This window comes from Mesoplodon mirus (assembly GCF_964341445.2).
Source record: "Mesoplodon mirus genome assembly, chromosome: 17".
In the NCBI taxonomy this organism is placed as follows: domain Eukaryota; kingdom Metazoa; phylum Chordata; class Mammalia; order Artiodactyla; family Ziphiidae; genus Mesoplodon; species Mesoplodon mirus.
In genome coordinates, this window is record NC_138993.1 from 33,056,660 (window position 1) to 33,083,428 (window position 26,769).

The following is a 26,769-nucleotide window of genomic DNA, read 5'->3' on the forward strand; positions in this document are numbered from 1 at the left end:
CCTGAATAGGTGGAATGCAGGGTACATCAAGTTGATTGTGGAGATTTAATCCACTGCTCCTGAGGCTGCTGGGAGAGATTTCCCTTTCTCTTCTTTGTTCACACAGCTCCCGTGGTTCAGCTTTGGATTTGGACCCGCCTCTGCGTGTAGGTCGCCAGAGGCCGTCTGTTCTTCGCTCAGACAGGAAGGAGTTAAAGGATCTGCTGATTCGGGGGCTCTGGCTCACTTAGGCCGTGGGGAGGGAGGGGTACGGATGCGGGGCGAGCCTGTGTCTGCAGAGGCCCGTGTGACGTTGCACCAGCCCAAGGCGCGCCGTGTGTTCTCCCGGGGAAGTTGTCCCTGGATCACGGGACCCTGGCAGTGGCGTGCTGCGCAGGCTCCTGGAGGGGAGGTGTGGAGAGTGACCTGTGCTCGCACACAGGCTTCTTGGTGGCTGCAACAGCCACCTTAGTGTCTCATGCCCGTGTCTGGGGTCTGCTCTGATAGCCGCGGCTCACGCCCGTTTCTGGAGCTCATTCAGGCAGCACTCTGAATCCCCTCTCCTCGAGCACCGCAAAACAAAGAGGCAAGAAATAGTCTCTTGCCTCTTCAGCAGCTCTAGACCCCCTCCCGGACACACTCCCGGCTAGCTGTGGCACACTAGGCCCCTTCCAACTGTGTTCATGCAGCCAACCCCAGTCCTCTCCCTGGGAGTGGCTGAAGCCGGTGCGTCAGCTCCCAGCCCCCGCCCGCCCCAGTGGGTGAGCAGTCGAGCTGCTTGGGCTGGTGAGTGCCGGTCGGTACCGATACTCTGTGCGGGAATCTCTCTGTTTTGCCCTCCGCACCCCTGTTGCTGTGCTCTCCTCCATGACTCCAAAGCTTCCCCCCTCTGCCACCCCCTGTCTCAGCCCATGAAGGGGCTTCCTAGTGTGTGGAAACCATTCCTCCTTCACGGCTCCCTCCCACTGGTGCAGGTCCCGTCCCTATTCTTTTGTCTCTGTTTTTTCTTTTTTCTTTTGCCCTACCCAGGTACGTGGGGAGTTTCTTGCCTTTTGGGAGGTCTGAGGTCTTCCCGCGTTCAGTAGTTGTTCTGTAGGAGTTGTTCCATGTGTAGATGTATTTCTGATGTATTTGTGGGGAGGAAAGTGATCTCCCCGTCTTACTCCTCTGCCATTTTGAAGCTCCTCCTCCTTATGGTATTTTTTAAGGACTTTATAATGTGAGAAATTGCTTTTGCTAGGAAGTTATTTTTTTCATTTCCATAATATATTGTTATCTCTCTAATCATAAATATGATAGGGAAAAAAGAAAACTAAAATTAGTAGCGTTTGGAAGCTTTTTTATTAAAGGGCATCTGAGTTGAATACTTCTTTGAAGTATAAATTGATTTGCAAGACAAGACTTTTATTAAGGAAATTTTACTGTAATTGAAATTAACCTCCATATTATAAACTATAGCAGTCTGATCTCTTTAAACAGTTAGAAATCACTTTTATCAGTATTCCTATGAACTGTTTCTAGTTAACAGCACTTCTGACACCAAGTGTGGAGTTTTCTTTTTCACATCAAGCAATTCTCCAGTTCTCTCCACTTGGATACCAGGTGAATGTCCTAAAATTTAATTCAGTTCTGACACTAACTACCTGGAGTTAGTACAGACCCCTTAGGTTAAGAACTCCGTCTGAGAAGACTGCCCCTCACTTCAGGTGCCAATTGAAAGTAGTAGGTCCTGACGTTATCCACTCTTCTGTCCAACTTGGCTATAAATTAGGGGCTCTCAGGATCCCCTGCTCAGATTTGATAATTTGCTATAATGGCTCACAGAACTTAGGGAAACACTTTACTTGTTATTACTGGTTTATTATAAGCGATGTTATAAAAGATAAATAGCCAGATGAAGAGCTTAATAGGGTAAGATCCGGAAGGGTCCTGGACACAGGAGCTTCTGTCCCTGTGGAGTTCGGTGTGTACCACCCTTCTGGCACATGGATGTATTCACCAGCCCAGAAGCTCCCTGAACCCCATCATTTACGTGGTTTTAATGGAGGTTCATTACATAGGCCCGCTTGATTTAATCACTGGCCATTGGTGATTGACTCAATCTCTAGCCCTCTAATCACATGGTTGGTTTTTTTGGCTCCCAGTTCCCACCCTGGAGCTTGCTAGGGGCCCATTAATAGTCACCTCATTAATATAAACTCAGGATGCTCAAAGGCACTTATTATGAAGAACAAAATGTGCTCCTTACCCCTGTGATTCAGGAAATTTCAAGTGTTTTAGGGTCTTTGTTCCAGGAACTGGGGACAAAGACCAAATATATATTTCTTATTATATAACAGTATCACAAATATGTTGTTTGCTAATAGATTTTTATGTCTAAACATTTCATTTTGAAGATGATTTCCAGTTAATATTTTTCTGTCAGATTTTAGTTTTACTATGCATTAAAATGAAATTAATTAAAATGAAATTCTTGCTACCAAAGTTTATCATCTTTGTTGAGAGGTTTTAACTGTGTTTTCTTCTTATGGGAGCAACTTGGCAAATACTTCTTAAAATCATATGTCAGTTTGGGTTTTGGAAAGGGGAAATAAGGGGAGAGCCTTTGCCTAGTTACTGAAGTTAGGAATAAGATATTTTATATAGTTTGAAATTAATAATAGAAGGCTTTTTTTCTATTTCCTATAAGAATCTACTAAAGTGAGTAGATTCCTGGTACATTATAAGTGTTGTTAAATATATTTTTAATGTATAATTTCTGTTTTACAACTCACTTTTCTCACAGAGCTTGTCAAAACACAATAGAAGCAATATTGGAACCGAAGGTGGACCACCTCCTTTTGTGCCTTTTGGACAGGTAATGACTTTCATTTTGGCAGATGAATTTTAATCAGCAAAAAGTGTTTTTTATTTGTATTCAAGCTGTGTTTCGTTTTGTGCTGAACTGTTCACTCAGAGGTCATAAGAGTTATATGGAAATATATTAACTACAGGAAATCAATAATTGTGGTTTTTTTTTCTCATTATTGTAATTAAAGTTTTTGTGTAGATTCTTTTCTCAAAAGCTGTTAACCCAGGGCTTCCCTGGTGACGCAGTGGTTGAGAGTCCACCTGCCAATGCAGGGGACACGGGTTCGTGCCCCGGTTCGGGAAGATCCCACATGCTGTGGAGTGGCTGGGCCTGTGAGCCATGGCCGCTGAGGCTGCGCGTCCGGAGCCTGTGCTCCGCAATGGGAGAGGCCACAACAGTGAGAGGCCCGCGTACCACCCACAAAAAAGCTGTTAACCCAAAGATTGAAACAGTTAAGAGACACACCTGAAATGCAGCTTAAAATTAATTATTATCAGATGGTGGTGGGCGCATTTTTTTTGAGAGAGAGAAATGCAAAAGTAAGAAGACAAAAATATGCTATAATTTCTCACTTTGTTCATTAAAAACAAAAGAGGGAGAAAAAATAAAAGCATCATCAGAAAGATTGACAGGAGGTAAAAAAGTGAGAACATGAGGCAGGGAAGGGCATCACTGCACTTTAGGAGAGCCTGCTGTCCCAGCTGCCCCTTCTGAGATTCCGTTCTTCTGCCTTGATCCAAATGCCCATCTCAGTCAGGTACTTAATTTTATTTCCAGTTGGTATTTTCGTTTTCAACTACAGCAGCCCTGATTCTTCTCTCACATAAGCTAAAGGTTTGCCTTCTGTTTCCTAACTTTCAACCCCCTTGCTGCAAAATGTTACCTTGAGGTAGCTCCTCAGCTGACCAATATCTTGTGTCTTCCTGGTTGTGCTAAGCATCAAATTGCCTTTAAAACAATCTCCTCCAGCTTGTCCCTGCTTTATATCTGAAGAATCTGAGAATAATCCCTGTGGCTGCTTGCTCTTTGCCACATGATGCCACTAAAATTTAGCTCTTGGTAATCTGCCTTGCATTTGTGCTTTATTTTCCTTCAAGAGTGCTGGCTTAAGGTGAAGATGAGTTGGGGACACAACAGCTAGGAAACAGAGACCTATATCTCAATAACAATTAAAAAAAATTTGGTATGAAAAACAGATACCTAGTTGATCAGAAAATAAGTGGGCAGGATCAGTTGACTGGCATCCTCTTCAAAACCCTTTTTGGAGGATCTACTCAAAATTAAATAAGACATTCTTGCATTGTGGCTATTTTGAAAGTATTTAAAACATATGTCATTTTTTTATTGTGCTTTGGAACATGGGACAGTCAAGATAAAAGGAGGCATGATCTATGCTGATGATATTCTTATTTCTATCAGTGAAAAACCCCAAGAATGAAAACAGAGTTTAAACATTTTAATAATTTATATTTGAAAATAATAAATGCTGTGTTGGTAAGAATTTTCTTTCCCCTTAAACATTTTGGTGATAATACTTCTTTCAAAAATTGCTCACAGAGACTTATGATTTAATTATTTTCAAGAATTTGACGTGTGTTTATAGTTTTTTTTTTGTATTAGGAAGTATATTAAAAGTTATAGCTTAAATAATATTATTTGTTTATGAAATCCATTGTGAAAATCTGTTATTCAGCATCTTAGCCTTGAACATAGGTTAAAGATAGAATATGCTTGGCTGTGTGTTAGAATCAGCTATTTTATATTTATGTTATTGAAGATCAAAAATCTGTATATTTGTATAACACATTTATTTGAGAGCATATTTTTATTCTTCTTTAAAATTATCAAGTTGAAAAAGGTTCATTTTATAGGATTTTTGCTGCTAGAATTAGAAGAGAGAACAGAATTCAGGACTTATTTTTAGACAATGATGGCTTTCTTAATTTGTCTTAAGAGACTAAAAACCTAAAGCTTTGCAACCTGATTAGGGGGAGGGAGTATGTTTTTAGCTTTTGGCTTATACGTTGAGAGACACCTTTCTATATGTTAAAATAACTATAAACTCTCATGGATATTGTGGCATAATGTGGAAATCAAGTGCTTAATAAAAAACTGAATTTACTTCTTGGGCAATAGTCTAGACTGTTTGAAATTTAAAATTATTTTAAGACATTATCCTAAAATGAAACTTAGATCTTTTGGTTTGATGTATATTTTAAATATTAGGTTGGCCAACATGTTCATTTGTAAGATGTTACAGAAAATCCCGAACGAACTTTTTGGCCAACCCAATATGTGCCCTGTTTTAGATTGCCTACATTTAGTGTAGCTTTCATTTACCAGTTACAATTACTTAAAAGTTACTTCAATTAGTTTTCTACCTTTATTTTTAAATCTATGGGAAATAATTGTATTTTTGTGGACTCTTAGCTGTTGTGATACAAATATTTCTTTTGAAGACATTACTTTCTTATGAAAAACTTGAATCTCTTTTGGAACTACTGAAACAATTTATTTTTATTTATTATTACCAGAAGTGTGTATCTCATGTCCAAGTGGATAGCAGAGAACTTGATCGAAGAAAGACATTACAAGTTACATTGCCTGTCAAACCTCCAAATGATAATGATGAATTTGAAAAGCAAAGGACTGCTGCTATTGCAGAAGTTGCAAAGAGCAAAGAAGTAAGAATCTAAATCATTATGAATTTGTCTTATTCCTTGCCATTATGTTCTATTTAGATTACTCACAATCATTATTGTCTTTTCACATAAAGTAACTAATTGAACAGACTTTTGACATTCTTTTTCCATATTCCATCAGTAGAAAATGCCCTGGTGCCTTTTGGAGTCTTATGGTTACACGTTTTACTCATATACATTCCTTTTCCAATCTCCTTAACAATTCCATTAAGTTACCTTTGCTAGCAAACCACCCTTCTTTTCTCCCGCTTTCTTTTCTTCTTAACAGTATACAAGTGAACACAACTTTTTTTTTTTTTTTTTTGAATGGCAGAGGGTTTCCTGTTATTAGTTGGGATAGATGATACTTTTTGAGGATAATTTTCCCCTATAATAGAAATCTTTGAGGAATTCAGGTAAATATTAGAGGGTAAATCAATGGCTCAGGATTAACATTTTTTGTCAGTTTTCATTCTTTAATGTATAGTAAAAAATAATTTTTATCTTTGGATTATATGTGCATTTATACATACCCTCCTTTATCATTTACTGCTGCTAGCCAAAAGGTTTTCTTTTTATTATTTGTAATTGCTTGCTTATTTGAAATAGGTGTTTTCTCTAGTTATTTACTAATTTTTAGATTTTGACAAGAAATTTTAGTTCATGAATTGGTTGCTTAGATAGACTTTTCTTAACCAGTGGTATTGAAATAGGTTTCTTTATTCAGAACCAGTAATAAATCTTAGCTAACAGCTGTTTTCCTATTTAAATTCAAATTTTAAGTAGGAGACTTCTTGAATTTTGGTAGTTCTTCATGCAGTGTCTTTCTGTCCTGTTTATATAGGGGACAACAGCACAAATTCTGGAATCAGGCAGATAGGAAACATATCCTGCTGACAACCTTGGATAGGTTACTTAAGTTTTGTACCACATTTTCTTTATCTATGAAGCTGTGAGAATTAAAATTGCTAATCTTTAAAACATTTAGAATACTACATGGCACAGATCATGATATTGTTACTGAACTCCACTTCGGCAGCATGTCACTCAAGAATCCAATGCTGAGAGTGTTGGGTTAAAGGAAAGATAGCTTTATTGAGGAAGCCAGGAATCCTGGGGAGAAGGTAGATGCATGTTCCAGAAAACCAACTCCCAACTCGCCAGTTTTGCTTAGAGATTATATAGGGGAAAGAGGAAAGGGCTACGTGCTCATGGGGAAGGGGCTGTCTTCTATTTTCAGAGATGTTTTTCTTGATCACACGATTCCAAGTAGCTAGCAAGTCTCGCTTGTGGTTGGAACATTAAGTCACAAATCTTTGATTAGCTGTTCCTGGAGAATAAGGAACAAGGGTGAGGCCTATAGAATAACTAATCTTCAGTCTCGATATACATCAACAGCTTTCTTCATCCAACAAGCTAAGCTAAGTTAATGGTAAACTAGGGTAGAAGTCAGGCATAGTAAGCATAAGATCACAGCCATATCCTAACTAAGAAATAGAGTTGGAATAATGCTGAGAAGCTGAGAGCCCCTAATTATAGTCTCACTGCCTCAGTTACAATAGTCCTTTGCTAAAAGCCTTCAGTAAATGTGACTATTGCTACTCCTCAATGTTTTCTCTATTCTAAGACACATTTAAAAATCATTTTTAATATTTCTGAAATTAATTCATTTTGCACAGTTTACATAAAATGCATTTCTTCTTTCCCAAAAAGCTGTTAAAATTATGGAGTTTCAGAAAAGGATATTGGGAGTATATCAATTTCTTAATGATTATAGGAAAGTTGTTCTTTTGATTTACATTTTTCTCAGACAAACTTTCTTTCCAAAATCCTGTTTGATGTCTATTTTCTGGAAGATGGGACAGACAAGTTAGGAAATTACTGAAGTAATCCAGGGGGAGAAAAGTTTTTGGTAGCAGTGGCAGCTGTGTAGGTGGTGCAAAGTGTTCAGATTCTGGCATTTTGAAAATACAGCCATCAGAGTTTCTGAGAGATTAAAGATGGAGCTTGAGAGAAAAAGAGGTGTCATGAATGACTTCAAGGGTTTTGGCCTGAAAAATTGGCAGGTTAGAGTTGCTTACTTCATACTGGAGAAGACCGGGGTGGACCAGGGTGTTATTAATATAATTAGTATATTAATACTGAGGTACTTCTTAGGCATCCATGTGGTAATGTTTAATAGGCAGTGATACAGAGAAGAGTGTAGCTGAAAGGTGAGCTTTGGATTGGATGTATGCATTTGAAAGTGGTAGGCGTATGGATTATATTTAAAATCATGAGGTCAAATGAGATCACCAAGGGAATGAGAGCTGAAGGGAAGAGAAAAGGAGAAAGAATGAACCCTGTAGCATTTCAACCTTACCAGTTGAATGAAAGAAGTTGAACCAGCCAAGGTGTGACCAGTAAGATAGGATCAAAACAAGAGAATACAGAAATTATTTCATGGAGGGTGATGTATTGAATTTATCAGAGACTGTTGAAAAGTCATGTAAGATGTGGCCTGAGAATTAATGTAGAGTTAGAGGAGTCATTCATTCTCTCCACATTCCTTTATCATTCATATAGATGCTGGTAAGATAAAGTATAAGTGTGCAGATATCAGTGGGTGGGTTGATGTGGTAAAAATCTATGTAAGTTCTTTAGTGATTATTTCCATTTTTTCAGTGAGGAAGTAAGCATGGTCAAACAGGCACAATGAGCGAGAAGATGTTTGAGATTTGAGGAGTGAGGAGAACATGTAAAATAGTGGTTTTTATAAATTATTTGTATTATTTGTCTACTTTCTTAGATTCTAGAATCCTATTACTGGATCATGAACATAATGTAACAGGTTCCTAGATGTTTGGTGCCTTGCTAAAGAAGATTGGGAGGGTGAATGGGCTAAGAAAATGTAGTAAGATTGCAAGACAGCATTAAGGCCCACTCGGGGTTTATGGTCGTGATGATGTCACAGATGCCTAATTCACATAATATGGAGGGGATGGTGTGGCTCATACAGGACAACATCAGTTACTTTATGGGTAATGTTTAAGTTGTGATGTTTCTAGATATTTGTATGTTTAATGGGTAACGACTGTTTTAAAGCAGTAAAAAGCAATTCTGAAAATGCTATTTATCCTATTCCTTAATCCATAAAGGGGAAAGAAAATAAGGAAATGCCTCCAGAAGATGGGACTGTTTCACTGGCACCAAAATAAAAAGCACTTTTGGAGTTACGTAATTTAAATTCCAGAAATAGGGGCTTCCCTGGTGGCGCACTGGTTGAGAGTCCGCCTGCCGATGCAGGGGACGCAGGTTCGTGCCCTGGTCCGGGAAGATCCCACATGCCGCAGAGCGGCTGGGCCCGTGAGCCACGGCCGCTGAGCCTGCGCATCCAGAGCCTGTGCTCTGCAATGGGAGAGGCCACAACAGTGAGAGGCCCACGTACTGCGAAAAAAAAAAAAAAAAAATTCCAGAAATATATTTAATTTGGAACGGGTCAGGATCCAGACTTTTCAGGTAACTATGTTCTAATATATTAAGCAAAACAGTAATATTGCCATCTGTTATGAGTGTTTACCATATGCCAGTTATTGAATTCATCACTTCATGTTGATGATGTCATTTAATCCTCACAACATCCCAGTGAGGTAGGTGTTTTTGGGCCGTCCACGCGGCTTGTGGGATCTTATTTCCCTGACCAGGGATCGAACCCCTTCCCCCTGTAGTGGAAGCATGGAGTCCTAACCACTGTACCACCAGGGAATTCTCTCGTCCCTGTTTTAAAGATGAGAAACCCGAGGTTCATGGAGGGTAGAAGTTAAGTGACTTGCCTGAGGGCAGGAACTAGGAAGTGGCTCAGTACAGATTTAGTCCCAGCCTTGTGTAGCTCTTAAGCCTGTATTCTTACCTATACTACATTGTCTCTCAATCTAATAAACTTTGTGTCACATTAATATAAAATCACATTTTTCCTTGTGGTTATGTAAGCAATGACTATCAAGACATTCCAAAGCTATTTTTTTTTTCTTTTTTTGCTGGGATTGCAGAAACCAAAAATTGAATGAATCCAGTAATGGGTCTTTGGTCTTTGAACATGTAGTTTTAATTTTGATTTGAATTAAACTTAAATATTCTGGTGTATCAACCACCTAATAGAGGTATTTAATATGTTGTTCATTGATGCTTATCTCACATCATTTTTCTATTTTTCAGGTTCTATTTCTTTACATTTTCATCTGATTCAAAATAATTTCCCAGTCTTATATAAATGTATATCTAGGATGTTTTCTTATTGTAATCATTTTAAGATACATTAAAAAATATTGATAATTATATCTAATAAAAATCGTCTTGGCTTCTGCTTTTATTAGCTCTATTAGAAAACTATAACCAGATATTTAATTTAATATTGTACAAATAACAACTGCAGAATACTTTTCAATCATTTGTATCTTTCCAAACTGGTGTTTTTTCTGTTCTAGTCTTTCCACTGTAGTTTTGACAGAACAAAAATGAGATCAAATTCAAATTTGATTACACATATAATTATTCAAATAAGTCAGACAAAATAAGAAATATGGACTTAAAGCTTTTATACATAGTTGGTAAGATATAGCATATGTGGTAATTAATGTAAATAATAAATTAGTAATGAGACTTTTAATCCCATGTTAAAATTTGTATTATTTGTCTACTTTCTTAGATTCTAGAATCTTACTACTGGATCATGAACATAATGTAACAGATTCCTAGATAGGTTTGGTGCCTTGCTAAAGAAAGCCTTGCCATGTAGCTGGATTTGTAACTCAGGTCTCATGATATCAGTCAAGTATTTTACCCTAGAATAATTTTTGACACCTAATCTCCATAATACTTGTACTATTTTCTTTCCTTTTATATTGTTGTCTACTTAGGTTTATTCTGATGATTTGCCTTGGCGATTTAAAGATTATAATCATGTAATTTTTTTAATTGCCTCACCTGGACTTGTGAGATTATGACTAGTAGATATTTAGAAAGAATTAGTTAACATTTCATTTTTTTCCTGTAAAACAAAATTAAGAAACTTAACTACTTCAGTTTTTAGTCATAGCTTAGCCTTTAGAGCTTTTTAAAATGTTATTTATTTACATTTCTTTTATCTTTCTGTTATCTGAAGACCAAGACATTTGGAGGAGGTGGTGGTGGTGCTAGAAGTAATCTCAACATGAGTGCTGCTGGCAACCGAAATAGGGAGATTTTACAGAAAGAAAAGTCAAACAAATCAGAGGGAAAACATGAAGGTGTCTATAGAGAACTGGTAAGGCTGAAGAACCAACCACAAAGTTTATGTCTTTTTTTCTTTAATAGTCTTGGTTTTTTTAATTCTTTCTCAGAACCACCACTGGCTTTTTGAGTATATTATAAATAGGTGTCACAACTCTAAGAAGGCTTTCATTAAGGATTCCAGTTAATAATTTCCAGTTATTCCATGGAAATTTTGGATTGGTTGCAAAATAATTTACTTAAGTAAAATTTACGCTTAACTTTCTAATGTCTGAATGATGTCTTTTAGAATGGATTGATAAAAAGTCATCAAATTAAACAAAACGCTCAATGGAAATTATATTCTAAAAGATGCATCAGAAACATACAGTTATGGGCCGTTCCCTACCTTCCTCACATCTTTTCTCAAATTTTGTCTAAAGTGATTTTGTTTTGTTGTGTTCTTTGGGAAAAATATATTGAAATAGTAAATGTATATTATAGACTCAATTGCAAAATATTCCTGGATTTTTGAGATAATGGGAGGAGTCAGAGATATTTCTGGTATGCTACAGTGTCCTCAGATATAAGGGAACTGACAGGAATTCATTTTCCTCTGCCTTTTTTTTTTTTTTTTTTTTTTTCTTTTTGCGGTATGCGGGCCTCTCACTGTTGTGGCCTCTCCCGTTGCGGAGCACAGGCTCCGGACGCGCAGGCCCAGCGGCCATGGCTCACGGGCCCAGGCGCTCCGCGGCATATGGGATCCTCCCAGACCGGGGCACGAACCCGTATCCCCTGCATCGGCAGGCGGACTCTCAACCACTGCGCCACCAGGGAGGCCCTTCCTCTGCCTTTAAAGGTTAAATGACTTTGGGTGATTTTGTCTATAGAGTGCTAAGACTAGCTTAAATAATGGGGTTTCATCACCTCATGTAACAAGAAATTTGGAGATAGATGGTTACAAAGATTGATAAATTCAGTGGTATAACAGTGTTGGAGCTCTGGTGAGCATCTCTCTAGTTTCTTGGTTTTCTTCTCTGGGTTACAGGATTCTCTGTGTGTTAAATCTTCATGCAAAAAGTTCAAAGGCAAGAAGGAAAGGGGACATTTATCTGGGTGTGGGTCTGTTTTATCAGATAAAAAAATAATTTTGGAAATCTCCAGTAAATTCCGTCTATGGTTCATTGACTAGAACTAGGTCATATGCCCACTCCTAAATCAATCACTAGCCAAGGAGAATAGGTTTATAACAGAGCCAGACTATCTTTTCCTTGAATACATGACCATCTCTTTCTTTTAAAAAAAAAAAGTCAGTTTTCAGGTTTGAGTGAATACAGCAAGTTGAAAACTACACAGTCTCTAACTCAAGAAGCTCTTAAACTTGAGTGAATTGAGAACCCTTGTCTGGGGATGTCTTGCCGTAGAACACCAAAGACCAGCAGTTTCGGATTGTTGTGAGGAGTAAAAACATGAAGGGAGTGATATCACAAAGATCGCAGAATGGAAAGCTCCAGGAATTGGGCTGTCCAACAAAACAACTCTTAAGCTGACAAACATTGTCTGAAGCAACTATTTTACAACTCTGGAGTCAAGTCAAACTCTTACAGCATACAGAGTGGTGATTAATGAAGAAAGAGGATGGTCACTGGCTGACCAGGGAGATAATGGAACAAAGACTCCAGTGATCACATATCACAAGGAATAAAATCCTTACAAAAGAAAATCTGGAAAAGTTGCTAAACAAACTTACAGCTGCAGTCTTCATTAACTAACAACAGCAGTCCCTGAGGAGGAGGGAGAATCTGATTTCCAAAATTACCATCAATACAGTATTCAGAATTTTCAGTTCTCAACAGAAAATTACAAAGCATACCATAAAACAGGAAAGTATGATCCACTCATAGGAAAAAAAAAAGAAATTGAAAGAAACTATCCCTGAAGAAGGTCAGGCATTGGGCTTACTAAACAAGAACTTAAATTAACTGTCTTAGAAATGCTCAGAGGTGTGAAGGAACCATTGACAAAGAGCTAAAAGAAATCAGGAGAACAATATATGAACAAGTAGGGAATATCAATAAAGATAAATTATAAAAATAAAATAGAAATTCTGGAACTGAAAAGTACAGTAGTGGAAATAAAAAATTTCATTAGTCAGGTTCAACATCAGACTAGAGCAGGCAGAAGAAAGAATCAGTGAACTTTAATATAGGGCAATTGAAATGACCCAGTCTAAGATGCAGAAAGAAAAAAATGAATAAAAATAGAGCCTAAGGGTCCTATGAGGTACCATCAAATATACCATCATACACATTATGTTGTGTATGTTCTCTTCCCAATAGAGAAAAAGGGACATAAAAAATATTTGAAGAACGAATGCCCCCAAATTCCCAAATTTGATGAAATCTACAAATCTAAGAAGCTTAGTGAACTCCAATAGGATAAACTCAGAGACACACCAAGACACATAATCAAGTTGTTGAAAGCTACAGACAGAGGAAATCTTGAAAGCAGTGAGAGAGAAGCAACTCATCAAATACAAGGGATCCTCAATAAATAAATGGCCAATTTTTCATCAGAAAGTATGGAGGCAAGGAAGCAGTGGGATGATATATTGAAAGTACGGAAAGAAAAAAAACTGTTCACCTGTAATTCTGTATTCAGAAAAACTGTCATTTAAGAATGAAGGAGATGGGCTTCCCTGGTGGCGCAGTGGTTGAGAGCCTGCCTGCTGATGCAGGGGACACAGGTTCATGCCCCGGTCCGGGAAGATCCCACATGCCACGGAGCGGCTAGGCCCGTGAGCCATGGCCGCTGAGCCTGTGCGTCTGGAGCCTGTGCTCCACAACGGGAGAGGCCACAACCGTGAGAGGCCCGCGTACCGCAAAAACAAAACAAAAAAAGAATGAAGGAGACTATCAAAAGGACAGTTTGAAATTTTAATGACCAGGAACCCTGTTCTTTTGCATGTTGCATGGTATTCAGTTCTTTATTTTCAACAATTGAAAGAGGACTTGATTGGGATGTCAGTTGACAGGTTCTTAAAACAATTTTTGATAATAGGTGGTATCATAGGTTGAATTGTGTCCCATCCATCACCCCCGTGTCCCCCGCCCCAAACAAGATAGCTTGAAGTCTTGACCACCAGTACCTTAAAATGTGACTGACTCTCTTTGGAAACAGGATCTTTGCAGAGATACCAAGTTAAAAAGAGGTCATTAGGTTGGGCCCTAAGCCAATATGACCCTAATTTAATCTCCTTATAAAGAGGGGAAATTTAGACACAGAGATATAGACACTTACAGAGAGAAGTTGACCTGAAGACACACAGTGAGAAGATGGCTGTGTGACTGGAGTGATACATCTATAAGCTAAGGAATGCCCAGGATTGCCAGCAAACAACAGAAACTAGAAGAGGCAGGGAAGGTTCTTCCCTAAATCTGTCAGAGAGAGCATGGCCCTGCCAACAACACTGAATGAGAGTTAACTGGTTAACTGCAAATCAGGTTAACAAGTAAGGTACAATAAGTTATACCAAGGTTGGATATTAATTGCTTCTTGAGTGTGTTTGGTTAAATCCTATGTATGGGACAATATTCTTAATTAGGTATTTACTTGGGAGATAATTGGGAGAGGGAAAGGCTTTGGAAGGATTTTTTTTTACATTTAGATAAGTTTTTGAATAAGAAGGATGAATTATAGATGTAATGTCCAATCCTTTTTACATTTACTTTAGTATATCTACAGCAGGGATGTAAATTTTCTCTTATGTGTCAACTCTGATCTGTTGATCGTTGCTACTATATTTAGAAAGGATTTTGTCTTTGGAAGTCACAAAATCAGGGTTTGAAAAAAAGTCAGGGTTTTAAAAACGGAATTTTAAAAAACGTGCTATGCTTTTAACAACGTCTACATGGGTATCAGAGTAGCTGTCTGCACCATGCATGCCATGTGTAATGCTATCTTAAAGCCTATCCATCTTAACTCTTAAATGTATAAAAGTTAGTTATGTATTCCTCAGCTGGTTATGTTTCAGTAATTTCTTCATGGGATGTGTTTATGTTACTTAAACAGTCCTTTAATTCTACTCAGGTCTAGATTTTTCAAGATATAGGGTTCTGACATTTGTAAAGTAGATTTTTTTTATTTGGGGTACAGGCTGTCAAAGCTTCATAGATAGTATTGCTAATAAATATAGAGCAGAGTACTGAAACAATAGAGAGTAGAAAAAAAACCAAGCTACTGAGATGGTACCATTTTGTTAGCTTCTTTTTATACTTTGCATTTTTGAAGAGGTGCTATATAAATTGTACTTCCTTAGGACAGAGAAGTATCAGCCATGAAAATTTTTCATTAGGTAGTTTTCACTGCCTGTATTATCTTCAAAAGCCTTATTCTGACATATAAAATTTCTTTTTTGTTTGTTTTGCATTTGTAATGGTACAGAGAAAGTACTCAAGGCACAACCCTGCATATCACAGATCCTTCCTTGACTATTGGTATGAAAAAACAGCAAGTGATGTATTAATATCACAATTTTTCCATAAACATCAGATGTAATTTTTAGTTTAAAAAGAGTATGTAGTTAAAAACTTATACCTTGCTTGTTTATTGGCTATTAGCATAATTTATCTCTTCGTTCTTTACAGGTTGATGAGAAGGCTCTGAGGCACATAACAGAAATGGGCTTTAGTAAAGAAGCATCAAGGCAAGCTCTCATGGATAATGGCAACAACTTAGAAGCAGCACTGAATGTACTTCTTAACAGCAATAAACAGAAACCTGTTACGGGTCCACCTCTGAGAGGTATAATTCATTAAGCAATGTGCCAGACAGTATTATTTGATTTTCAGAGAAATATATGTTGTCGACAAAGACTGGGTTTTGTTGCTGTGAAGGCTATAATGGTAAGTGGAAGGAGCAGCAGTTTGGGAACCACAGAGTCTTATGTAGGTTATTCTTAGTCTCATTGTCTTCATCTTTATATAAAGTAGGTCTAATACCTTATTTAACAAGGCCATGAATAATACAGAAAATATAAAGTAACTAGCTCTGTTAACTATTTCTAGAACTATTTCTAGGCCATTTGTATAAATGACTAATTAGTCTATAAATTTTTAATAATTAACAGGAACATGACTTTTATTTAATGTTATTTTAAAATTATTGTATGGTCGAATGTATTATGTGATTTTTCAAGTCCCAATCCTATATTCTTTTAAAAAACTAAGTGGTTGCTATACAGCAGAGATTGGCACAACATTGTAAATCAACTATACTTCAATTAAAAAAAAAAGGGGGTTAAAGAAAAATCTTATAAAAATGCTTTATTTTCCTTAAAAGATAATTTACATGAACAAATTCAAATTTCCAGATAGATCATTTACAGGATTAAAGGTACTACTTAATATAGTCGTTTAAAAACATTTTTGTTATAATGGATGTAGGATATACAGAAAAATATCAAAAGAAATATATATATAAAGTTCTACTTAAGATGTCTGCTGATTATATTTTAGTGTATATTCTTCTTTTGTTTTTGCATGTATAATGTATACGTCTTGCTTTACTTGTTAAGGTAAAGGAAAAGGCAGGGGGCGAATAAGATCTGAGGATGAAGAGGAACTGGGAAATGCAAGGCCATCAGCACCAAGCACATTATTTGACTTCTTGGAATCTAAAATGGGGACTTTGAGTGTGGAAGGTAGGCCAGCTTAAAGTAGATTTCTTTTTATTTTATTTATTTATTTATTTATTTATTTTTGGCTGCGTTGGGTCTTTGTTGCTGTGTGTGGGCTTTCTCTAGTTGTGGCGAGCGGGGGCTACTCTTCATTGCGGTGCGTGGGCTTCCCATTGCGGTGGCTTCTCTTGTTGCGGAGCATGGGCTCTAGGCGCATGGGCTTCAGTAGTTGTGGCGTGCAGGCTCAGTAGTTGTGGCTCATGGGCTCTATAGCGCAGGCTCAGTAGTTGTAGCACACGGGCTTAATTGCTTCGTGGCATGTTGGATCTTCCTGGACCGGGGCTCAAACCCATGTCCCCTGCATTGGCAGGCAGGTTCTTAACCACTGCACCACGAGGGAAGTCCCTAAAGTAGATTCCTTTTTGAAACACCAGACTTTATTTGGAATCGTACAAAAAAGGTATAATATACTGACAGTGTGAATGTCTACTCTTGGGTATTTACAAATTTATTTAATTACAAATTTCCTGTTTGACAGAAGTACAGAAGAAACTTTTAATTGTTGCATTCTGAAAATATTAAAGCTTATTTTGCCCTCTAACTGTATGATGGGCAATATCACCAAACTCTTTCCCTCAGTTTACTAGATGACAGATTTAGCTATGAAAACATATTGTTATGTTGGATAAATTACTATATAATTTTATATAACTTTTTTGATTGTGAAATTGGTCTCTTTTTTTTCTACATATTATACATTGTATGAAAATATGTGGTTATGGTTAGGGTTAAATGAGCACAGTGAGTGAGTATGCTCCCACATTGTGATATATTTCTTAGTATGATATATTTTAGTGATTAACATAATACTGAAAGAGATATAATCATGTTAAATGTTTATTTTTTAATTGAAGTATGGAATATGATAAATATTCTCTAGAATTGTAAGATTTGAATATATGATTCCAAAAAGTTAGGGAAATATTCTTTTAGATTTAGTTTTCTCTTTCAGATATATTTCGAATTAAATTTAAGCTCAGCGATAAAACGCTTTTATAATAAATTTGAAGTTTACAGATTTCATGAAAATGGAATCTTTTGTTAGATGACAAAGAAAAGATAATGCATTGTTTGAAAAACAAATGTTGGATGTAGAATGTAGAATGTAGATGAGATTTTTAAGTAGACACATGTAAGAGCAGTATTTTTTTGCTTTTAAAGTATGATGAATTCATTTCCTGTTGCTGTTTCACAAATTACCAAAAGGTCAGTGGCTTAAAACAATGCAAATATACTATCTCATAGTTTCTGTGGTTCAGGAGTCAAAACACAACTTGGTTGAGATCTCTGATCAATGTTTCACCTACTAAAATCAAGATTTCAGCTGGGGCTGTGATCTTGCTTCAGGCTTGAGGTCCTCTTACAAGTTAACTGGTTGTTAGCAATATTCACTTCCTTGTGGATGTAGGACTGACATTCTTGCTTTCTTGTTTGATGTTTCCTGGGGAGTGCCTTCAGCTCCTAGAAGCCCTCAGGTGCTTGCCACATGACCTCCCCCCTAGGCAGTTCACATGTTTGCTTCTGCAAGGTCAGCAGGAGAATCTCTACTGACTCTTAAAATCTGACTTCTAGATATTTTTTTCTCAACCTCCCTTTATACTATCCCAATCAGAGCTCCTTTGATTTCCTTTTATCCTTCTGTCTCCCTACATTTGCTTTTGACTCCTAGAGTCTCTACTAAATCCTAATGAAGTTGAGACCAAGAATAGTAATTCTACGGTGACCTGTGTGTCTATCAGCTTTCAGTTCTCACAGAACACATCCTATACCAACAAAATTTAGTATACTAGCATTCCACTTGGGAAAAGGTATTAAAGTTAATTAAGATACATGACATGAATAATACACTCAAATCCAAACATCAGTGTTAGAGAGATTTACTTCTGAGGGGACAGAAATTTATAAACACATATGTTAATATTGGATATTGTTTTAGTAGACTGTTTTGTATTTACATTATTGTTATTAATATGGTACAGAGTCAGCTAGAATGTGAGAAAGATATAGACATTATAATAGTATTTCACACCCTAGATTTTCACAAGGAATATAACCTGTGACCTTCATAAATCCCCAAATTAAAAAAATTAGGTATTTCTAATGTTTGTAGAGGCTCTTAAATTTTATCCAAATTCACGTGTTCCTTTGATCATCCTAACCCCAGAAATTACCCCCTCCAACTTACATTAGAGTTTTCTGTCTTACTTGATAACCACTGTTCTCAGAGAAGCAAATTTCTGTTCTTTCCTAGAAGTACTGTGTGGGGAGGCCAGCTAACCAAGATGGGAGATAGGCAGAGGCTTCTTAGAGTAGGTGGCATTTAGACAGGTCAAAGGAGGAGTGTTGGGGGAAGGGCAGTCCAAATGTAGGGAACTCTGCATGTCCAGGCTTGGAGGCAGCAGAACGCCAGTTCCTGTGCCTGGGAGGTTATGGGAGAGGTGGAGGTAGAAGGCCAGATGTAAAAGCGGTAGTCTGGAGCCAGATCAAGAGGATTTTGTCCTCAGGAGTTTTTATTTTATCCAAATGACAGTGCAAAGCCATGAAAGGGTTTGTGGCATGACAGTAACAAAGTTTGGTGCTTTCAGAAAAAAAATTTGTCCATTGGCAAGGTGGAAAATGGGATTGAGACTGAAGTGAGGCTACAACTGTATGTGTTGTAAGAAATGATTCATTCTATATATGCAGTATTTTATGTAGTATTTATTTGTACCTGGTCTATGATAAGCGGCAGGGACACAAAATTTAATAAAATACCTCATTCAGAAAATTCATGGAAATAGATGGATTTTGTAGCTCTTGCCCCAAAGAAGCTTACTGTTTAGTTTGTGAAACAGAAGAAACCACAAACTTAAAAGGTCATAGGAATGCTTATTAAAAAGAATATTATTATTAACTTTGTGTAAACCTTTTTATCCTTTACTTAGAGTAAGCAACACTAAACAAAATATAAGGACTTAGAAGAGGTATTTTGAATACAGTAGTCAAATCTGATCTGGCATTTTTGTAATCTGTAATAACATTACATTCTTTATTTCAAAGTTTTATTGCCAAAATAAGGCTAACTAGTTGTTTTGAATGGCTAAGAAATCCTTTAAACAGGCAGCCTTGAAAATACTGCTTGGTTTGCTATTTCATTGTTTTAAATGTTTGACCAGAGAAACTTATCCTTTCAGTAATAGCTCTTCTCACCCTGAATTCTTTCTTTCATGATGCTGACATCGCATCAGAGGAGATTAATGATAACAAACATGAGCACAAGTAGCGGGACAATAAATTGATACATATATGGACTGAAGATTATCATGCTTGTAGATGTTTCTTATGCAGGCATGCCTGGAAGATATTGCAGGTTCGGTTCCAGACCACTGCAATAAAGTGAATATTGCAATAAAGCAAGTCACACGAATTTTTTGGTTTCTCAGTGCATATAAAAGTTATGTTTAAAAAAAAAAGTTTATCCTATATTGTAGTCTGTTAAGTGTGCAATAGTATTATGTCTGGAAAAACAATGCACATACCTTAATTAAAAATGCTGGGGCTTCCCTGGTGGCGCAGTGGTTAAGAGTCCGCCTGCCGATTCACGGGACGTGGGTTCGTGCCCCGGTCCAGGAAGATCCCACATGCCGCGGAGTGGCTGGGCCCGTGAGCCATGGCCGCTGAGCCTGTGCGTACGGAGCCTGTGCTCTGCAGCGGGAAAGGCCACAACAGTGAGAGGCCCGCGTACCGCCAAAAAAAAAAAAAAAAAAAGCTTCATTGTTAAAAAACGATGCTAACCATCATCTGAAGCTTCAGTAAGTCATAGTAGTAACATCAAAGATCACCGATCACAGATCACCATAACAAATATAATAATAATGAAAAAGTTTGAAATATTGTGAATAACCAAAATGTGACACAGAGAATGGAAGTGAGCAAATGCTGTTGGAAAACTGGTGCCAGTAGGCTTCCTTGATGCAGGGTTGCCACAAGCCTTCAATTTGTTAAAAAAAAAAATGCAATATCTGCAAAGCGCAATAAAACAAGGTGTGCCTGTATTCTCTTGGCTCTGTCTTCGTGTAATCCTGTTACAGTAAAGGTGACAGGATTAATGGAAATGCTTGATGTGTTGTCCTCCTCAGGTATCTTGCCAAAAAAAGATCATTCTGTTACTCCTTCTCTTATTAATTCTCATACTATTGAGGTATTCCTAGGTGAGCTGAGGTTCATAGTAAAATAAACAGTTGAGGCAAGTTAATGAATTGTTTTTCTGCTTACTTCATGATTTCATGTTTCTTTTTAATTGAAAATAAAGCCCAGAATAACCTCTTACTTTTGTAAAATTGAATCTCCACTTTGGTTTTCGCTCAGAATTTGGTCATTGTTCCATAAATCTTATGTTCTAAAATTAACTCTGCATTGATGGGAGAAAATATTGGCCATTTTTCTAAGGACAATCTAGAAAGCTTTTCAGGATAGAGTCTCCATAAATTTTAATGGTTAAATGCCTTATGAACAGCTAATGAAAAAAACTATGGGCTTTTCATTTTATTCATGTTCATATCATCAGTGTCATTATTTGTGTCTGTTACAGACCTAAATTGATTATAAAGAAGTAATCATGATTCAATGATGTGTATATTGGGGGTTTTTTTAAATGTTTGTTTCTAATTCAGTTGAATTATCAAACCTCTCTTGCTTCTATGTTTTGTATCATTTAAGCTGTCTGAGGATTTTCTTTAGTTCAGGTAACCCTAAAAGTCATGTTTAGCTGAATAAGCCTAGGCCTGGATGGACTTGTTCTGTCATATCAAATTCTGTGTAATGTGTTAGGCTTGTTGGAAAAAAAATACATCCTCTAAGAATGTGTTTCTTACAGAGTTAATGCAGGTAAGTAACACATTTACTTTCACATTGTATTATATAATTTTCTCTAAAAGAACAAAGGGCACTATCATTTCTTTATTCTGATTTTTTAAAATTTCCGTCAGAGATACAGGCTTACCTTGGAGATAATGCAAGTTTGGTTCCAGACTTCTACAATAAAGCAAACATCACAATAAAGCGAGTCACACAAATTTTTTTTTTTTTTTGCAGTACGCGGGCCTCTCACTGTTGTGGCCTCTCCCGTTGCAGAGCACAGGCTCCGGACGCGCAGGCTCAGTGTCCATGGCTCCCGGGCCTAGCCGCTCCACGGCATGTGGGATCCTCCCGGACCGGGGCATGAACCCATGTCCCCTGCATCGGCAGGCGTACTCTCAACCACTGCACCACCAGGGAAGCCCCACAAATTTTTTTTGATTTCTCAGTGCATATAAAAGTCATGTTTACACTATACAGTAGTCTGTTAAGTATGAAATAGCATTATGTCTAAAAAACAATGTACATAGCTTAATTAAAAATTACTTTATTGCTCAAAAATGCTAAACATCATCTAACAATTCAGAGTTGCCACTGATCTTCAATTTGTAAGAAACACAGTATTGACAAAGTACAATAAAGTGAAATGCAATAAAATAATTAGTGCCTATAATTGATCATCACATGTACTTTTCCTAGAGATTTTCTCGTATCATTAACTTTTTTGTTGTGTCTTTTAATTCAAGACAAATGTAATTCTAGTTGACATTATTATCAGTATTCTGAAAAAAATGAGGTTGGGCTTCCCTGGTGGCGCAGTGGCTGAGGGTCCGCCTGCTGATGCAGGGGACACAGGTTCGTGCCCCGGTCTGGGAAGATCCCACATGCCGTGGAGCGGCTGGGCCCGTGAGCCATGGCCGCTGAGCCTGTGCATCCGGAGCCTGTGCGTCCGGAGCCTGTGCTCTGCAACGGGAGAGGCTACAACAGTGAGAGGCCCGCATACCGCAAAAAAAAAAAAAAAAAATTAGGTTGGATTACATTGTTTTACGAGAGTAATCACTAAAGTGTTCTATGTGATATGTAATAATTTGCTGTCAAGTTGGTTGATGTCAGTATTCAACTGATGAGTTTGTGATAGGGTTGTGTTCGAAAAGGCTCATGTATAGGCTCTTAAAAATTTTTTTGGTTTCATAGACTAGATAGAGTTCATGGCCAGATTATCAGGCCAACTTTCAACTTTACATACCTTAAGTTTATCAATATATTACTTCAGTAATACATAACTACCATTTGAAACAATGCCCACTAGAAATATATATTTTAAGTTTCAACTTGGGACAAAAAGAGTAGGTTTTATTCTTTCTATTATCATGGAAGATATCTGGGTTGGCCAGAGATAGAGGGAGGGGTTGCCTTAAGACAGTAACTTTACTGTTTTAACTTTTTACATCTAAATAAAACCAGGAAAACCTTCATTTTTCCAAATAGGGAAAAAGAGGCATTGTGAGAAAATTGGACAGAGTAACTTTCTTAAATTCATACTCCTCTGCTTCCTTGTTTCTATAGCTTATTTTGTAAATTAAGTATTTGTTACAAGTTTTATTTATGTTTCTCCATATTTTGTGTCAAAATTTTGGAAAGTAGACTAGAGAATATGACCCAGTTATATAAAGGGTAAACACTTAGAAAAATATGAACAGAATTCAAATAGAGATATTTTTATGAAAAGGATAAGATTTAAATTAAACAATTATAGGAACTAAGAACTCATCCAACATTCATAAATGTTGGACATGGTCATACGTGATCAAGCTTCCCCTTTCCAGGACCCAGTCTCATCTTCTGCTTTTCCTCTTTTATTCCTTGGTTCATAGAATTCTGTAATCTCTCAAGAAGCATGATTATCTGAGTCACAGTCCTTTTGGCTTTTTGGTATAATTGAGAAGAGCACCTCATAGCTAGTTGCATCTGTGTCCTTTCTACTTTCAAGCTTGCCAGCTTGTTGCTTTCTTGTAGGACTTACTGAAGGCAATAAGAAGTAACCAACACCTTTCATCACCCTGACATTTTCATACCAAGTTCTCTAAAGCATTGGCCTCATTAGTTAGGTGGTCTCAGTTCCAAGAGAATAGGCTACAGTTTAACCAAACAATGAGGAGTGCCAACTTCTGTTAGGGGTTAAAGCAGCTTTCACTACCCTGTACCCTTCCTTTACTAAACAAGTTTTACATTTTAGGTCTGTCACTTGTATCACTCTTTTTCCTGGCACTAATTTCTGAATTAGTTTACATTAAGCTGTAAGCCACAGAAATCCAAATATGCGAAAAAGTAATTTATTGGCTTATGTAAGTGGAAGGTCTTTCTCTGTCTCTGAATTGTGTGTTGATGGGCTGTCTTCACGTGGTAACAAAGATTGGCCCAGGTAGCACCAGGTATAGCATCAGGCCATCGTATATAAGTGGGCATAATGACATATAAAGATAGGCACGTAAAAACTTATCTTAATTTTGCAAAAACATTTTTTCTGGGAAAAGATAAATACCTTTCATCATGTAATTATTGATTCCCCAAGCTCAACTCCCAGTGGGGATGTTGGCATTTGTGTGTGTGAAGTGGCTGAAATAGGAGTACAAAGAGACTTGGATGGTCTGTTTGACAGTTGTTGGTATCAAATCTCCATTCATAGTATGAAAAAGTAATTTAAAAAATTATTTCTCAGAAACAATAGAATGGCCCTTATACCTGGAATATCAGACAGAAAAAGACCTTCCATCTTCTAATGTCTATATCTGCCTCCTTCTTAGTCAGGAGAGCTTAGGACATCTTAATTGATTCTGGATTATATGTTAAAGGGGAGGGAGTAGTTATCAATGAAAGCAGAGTTCTTTTACCAAAAGAAGGGGAGAATTGAATGGATGCTGTGGCAGATAAATACAACTGATTCTACCACTAACTTAACTCACAGCTCTTGTATTTACTAGCTGTATGTCTTTGGGAAAGTTATATAATCTCTCAAACCTTAATTTCATTATTGGGAAATGGGGAAACAGTTGCACCACCTACGTTTAGAGTTATTGAGAAGATCAAATTGGATTATGCATGAAAGTGCTAAGCACAGTGTTTGGCACATAGGCCTCCATATAATGGTAGTTCTAACGCCACCACCACCACCACTGTCATCATCGTTAACATCACTGTGATTAGCAGGAGTAGCAATGGCGTCCTCCACTCATTGTGTCCTCATCTCCTCCCCTACTACCCAACTTCAGGCCCTCATCAACCCTCCTGACTTTTTGCAGAACTTTATCATCTCATCCTCCATTTTGCAAACAGTGATCTTTCAAGACACAAATTTGATCCCACTACCCCCTTGCTTAAAATGCTCCATAGACTCTTCTTGTTGGCAGAATAAAATTCAGATTATATTACATATACTATTTTTGTGGAGTTCCATTTCTTTATTTTCTGTGGATTTTGTGAGAAGTAGCATTTTTCTTGGTTAATGGTACTGTATAATTTCAAATTCCGCATAATATTCAGATGTAATATATTTAGATGGCAGCAGGTATAATATTAATGGTTGATGAGTAGTGCATATGAAGTTGCAGGCTTTTGATGGTTGGTAAGTGTCTTTTTTGGTTTTGTTTTATTTTCATTTAATCAAGTTTCAAGTCAGTTTAAATAGTTTGACTTATAGATTTATAGCTTGAATTTTAAAGAATGAAGAATAGGGATACAGGAAGGGAATGTGATAGAATGGTAACAGTTTTATTGGAAGGCCAGAAAACTAGGTCAAGAAGACAAGGAGAATGTGTATGTGTAAGGCTAGATGTTCTTGTGAAGGATTTCCTCAAGAAAGGATTGCCCATGTATTGAGTATCGTGTATGTTTACATCGCCCATGTATTGAGTCTTGTGTATGTTTACATCCAGTTGCATCAAACAACATTCCTCCTCATTTCCCTATGCAACTGATTGATTGAAATTGATGGTGGAATGCTTACTTGGAAGCCAGGGATGAATGATTGCTATGTGAATAGTCATAAGCTGTTAGCAAAAGAGAGAAAATGTGTAGTTATCTACCGACTGCCTGTCACTTTCTCTCTATCCCTAACCACCAGTATGACCTTCCCAGTCCTTGATTTTTTCTTATAGGACTGATTTCTTTCTACCGTTCCCTTTTTTTTTTTGAAGTGCAAATTTACCCCACATATCTAGATAGTGCTTTAAGGTTAACTTGAGATAGTTGTTTCTAATTCTGTCATGTGGACTTGTTACTTTAACAGTGAATAGTCTGTACCAGTGATACTGTATTCTATACTGGTATAGTGTCTGATTTTGAATAAGTACAGATAAGTACTGAAATTGAGAGTAAGTATTCAGAAACTCTTTTAGCAGTTTGTCAATGCCTCAATATTTGTTACTGCATTTTACCAAAGTGACAGTCAACAGCTGATTGGAAATTAAAACCAGAACCAATAACTACAGCAAAAACCCTGGTCCTTAGCTAGAATTACTTTGAAATGCTCTGATCTGTGTTGTTATGACATTGTGGTCCCTAGATTTTTAAGCATTCTGACAGCATAGCACCTGACATTATCCAGGTAGTTTAAGGTGCTAGATAAAATAGCAGGTGGAAAGTAAAAATATGCCACAGTGCTGCACAGGTAATGTCCGGATTATTAATGTAAAGTTAGTAGTTATTTGAATTTAAAAATTAATTGTATATAGAAATTTACATGTGGATTTAGGGATAACTTTAGTGAAAAAATTTAAAGGTAATGTATAGAAAGTTGGTGAAAATTGGCTTACTGTGAATTTGAAATACACTTTTTAAAGATATGTTAAGTTTTTAAAAAATCAAGGAGAGATACTCAACAGGCAGTAGAATTTAGAGATTGAATAGAGCTGGAAGAGCCAGCAAAGGAAACTGAGAAAACAGCTGCCAAAAAGTAGGAGTAGAAACAGAGATAAGGATGGGAAGTGTCCATTGGGTTTACATAGCATTAAGAGTGTGTTGGTGAATGTTTAACAACTGGCTCTGGGGGAAGAGGTGGAAGGCAGGGGAGGGATGCTCTGATTTTTAGCTTTTCCTGATTTCTGTGGTGTAAATATTCCACTGTGGCTAATTTCAAGCTATCAACAATTAGCTAATTTCAATCTGCAACCAGATTGCAGATTTTCTGAAAATTTAATAATCTGTTTTTGTGCAATATTCAGACTGGCTCCAACACACCACTGATTGGAGACCTTGACAAAAATAGTGTCAGTGAAGTAGTGGGGCTAGAAGATAAGCTGAAGGATATCCAGTAGATAAATGTTCTATGGATGTTAAAGTGATTATTTTGAAGAGAGTGGTAAGAAAGGATGTATTTAATATAGCATGAAAAAGTTATGCTGTAGGCTTGGGGTGATGGGCAATTTCTCTTCCTATAACATAAGATTTTTACAAGGCTACAG

At 37.1% G+C, this 26,769-nt stretch overlaps 1 protein-coding gene across 3 annotated transcripts in view; it reads left to right on the forward strand.

Annotated features, from left to right (window-relative positions):
* TDRD3 (tudor domain containing 3) overlaps positions 1–26,769 on the forward strand; it is a 207,473-nt gene that overhangs the window by 129,117 nt on the left and 51,587 nt on the right. For 2 of the 3 annotated variants that reach the window (XM_082602560.1, XM_082602561.1), the window contains exons 6-10: positions 2,765–2,836; positions 5,365–5,514; positions 10,652–10,792; positions 15,384–15,540; positions 16,313–16,438. In XM_082602560.1, coding sequence (XP_082458686.1) covers positions 2,765–2,836; positions 5,365–5,514; positions 10,652–10,792; positions 15,384–15,540; positions 16,313–16,438 — 646 coding nt within the window. Of the gene's footprint in view, positions 1–1,500; positions 1,582–2,764; positions 2,837–5,364; positions 5,515–10,651; positions 10,793–15,383; positions 15,541–16,312; positions 16,439–26,769 lie in introns of all 3 variants that reach the window. The other variant, XM_082602562.1, reaches the window with a different exon arrangement.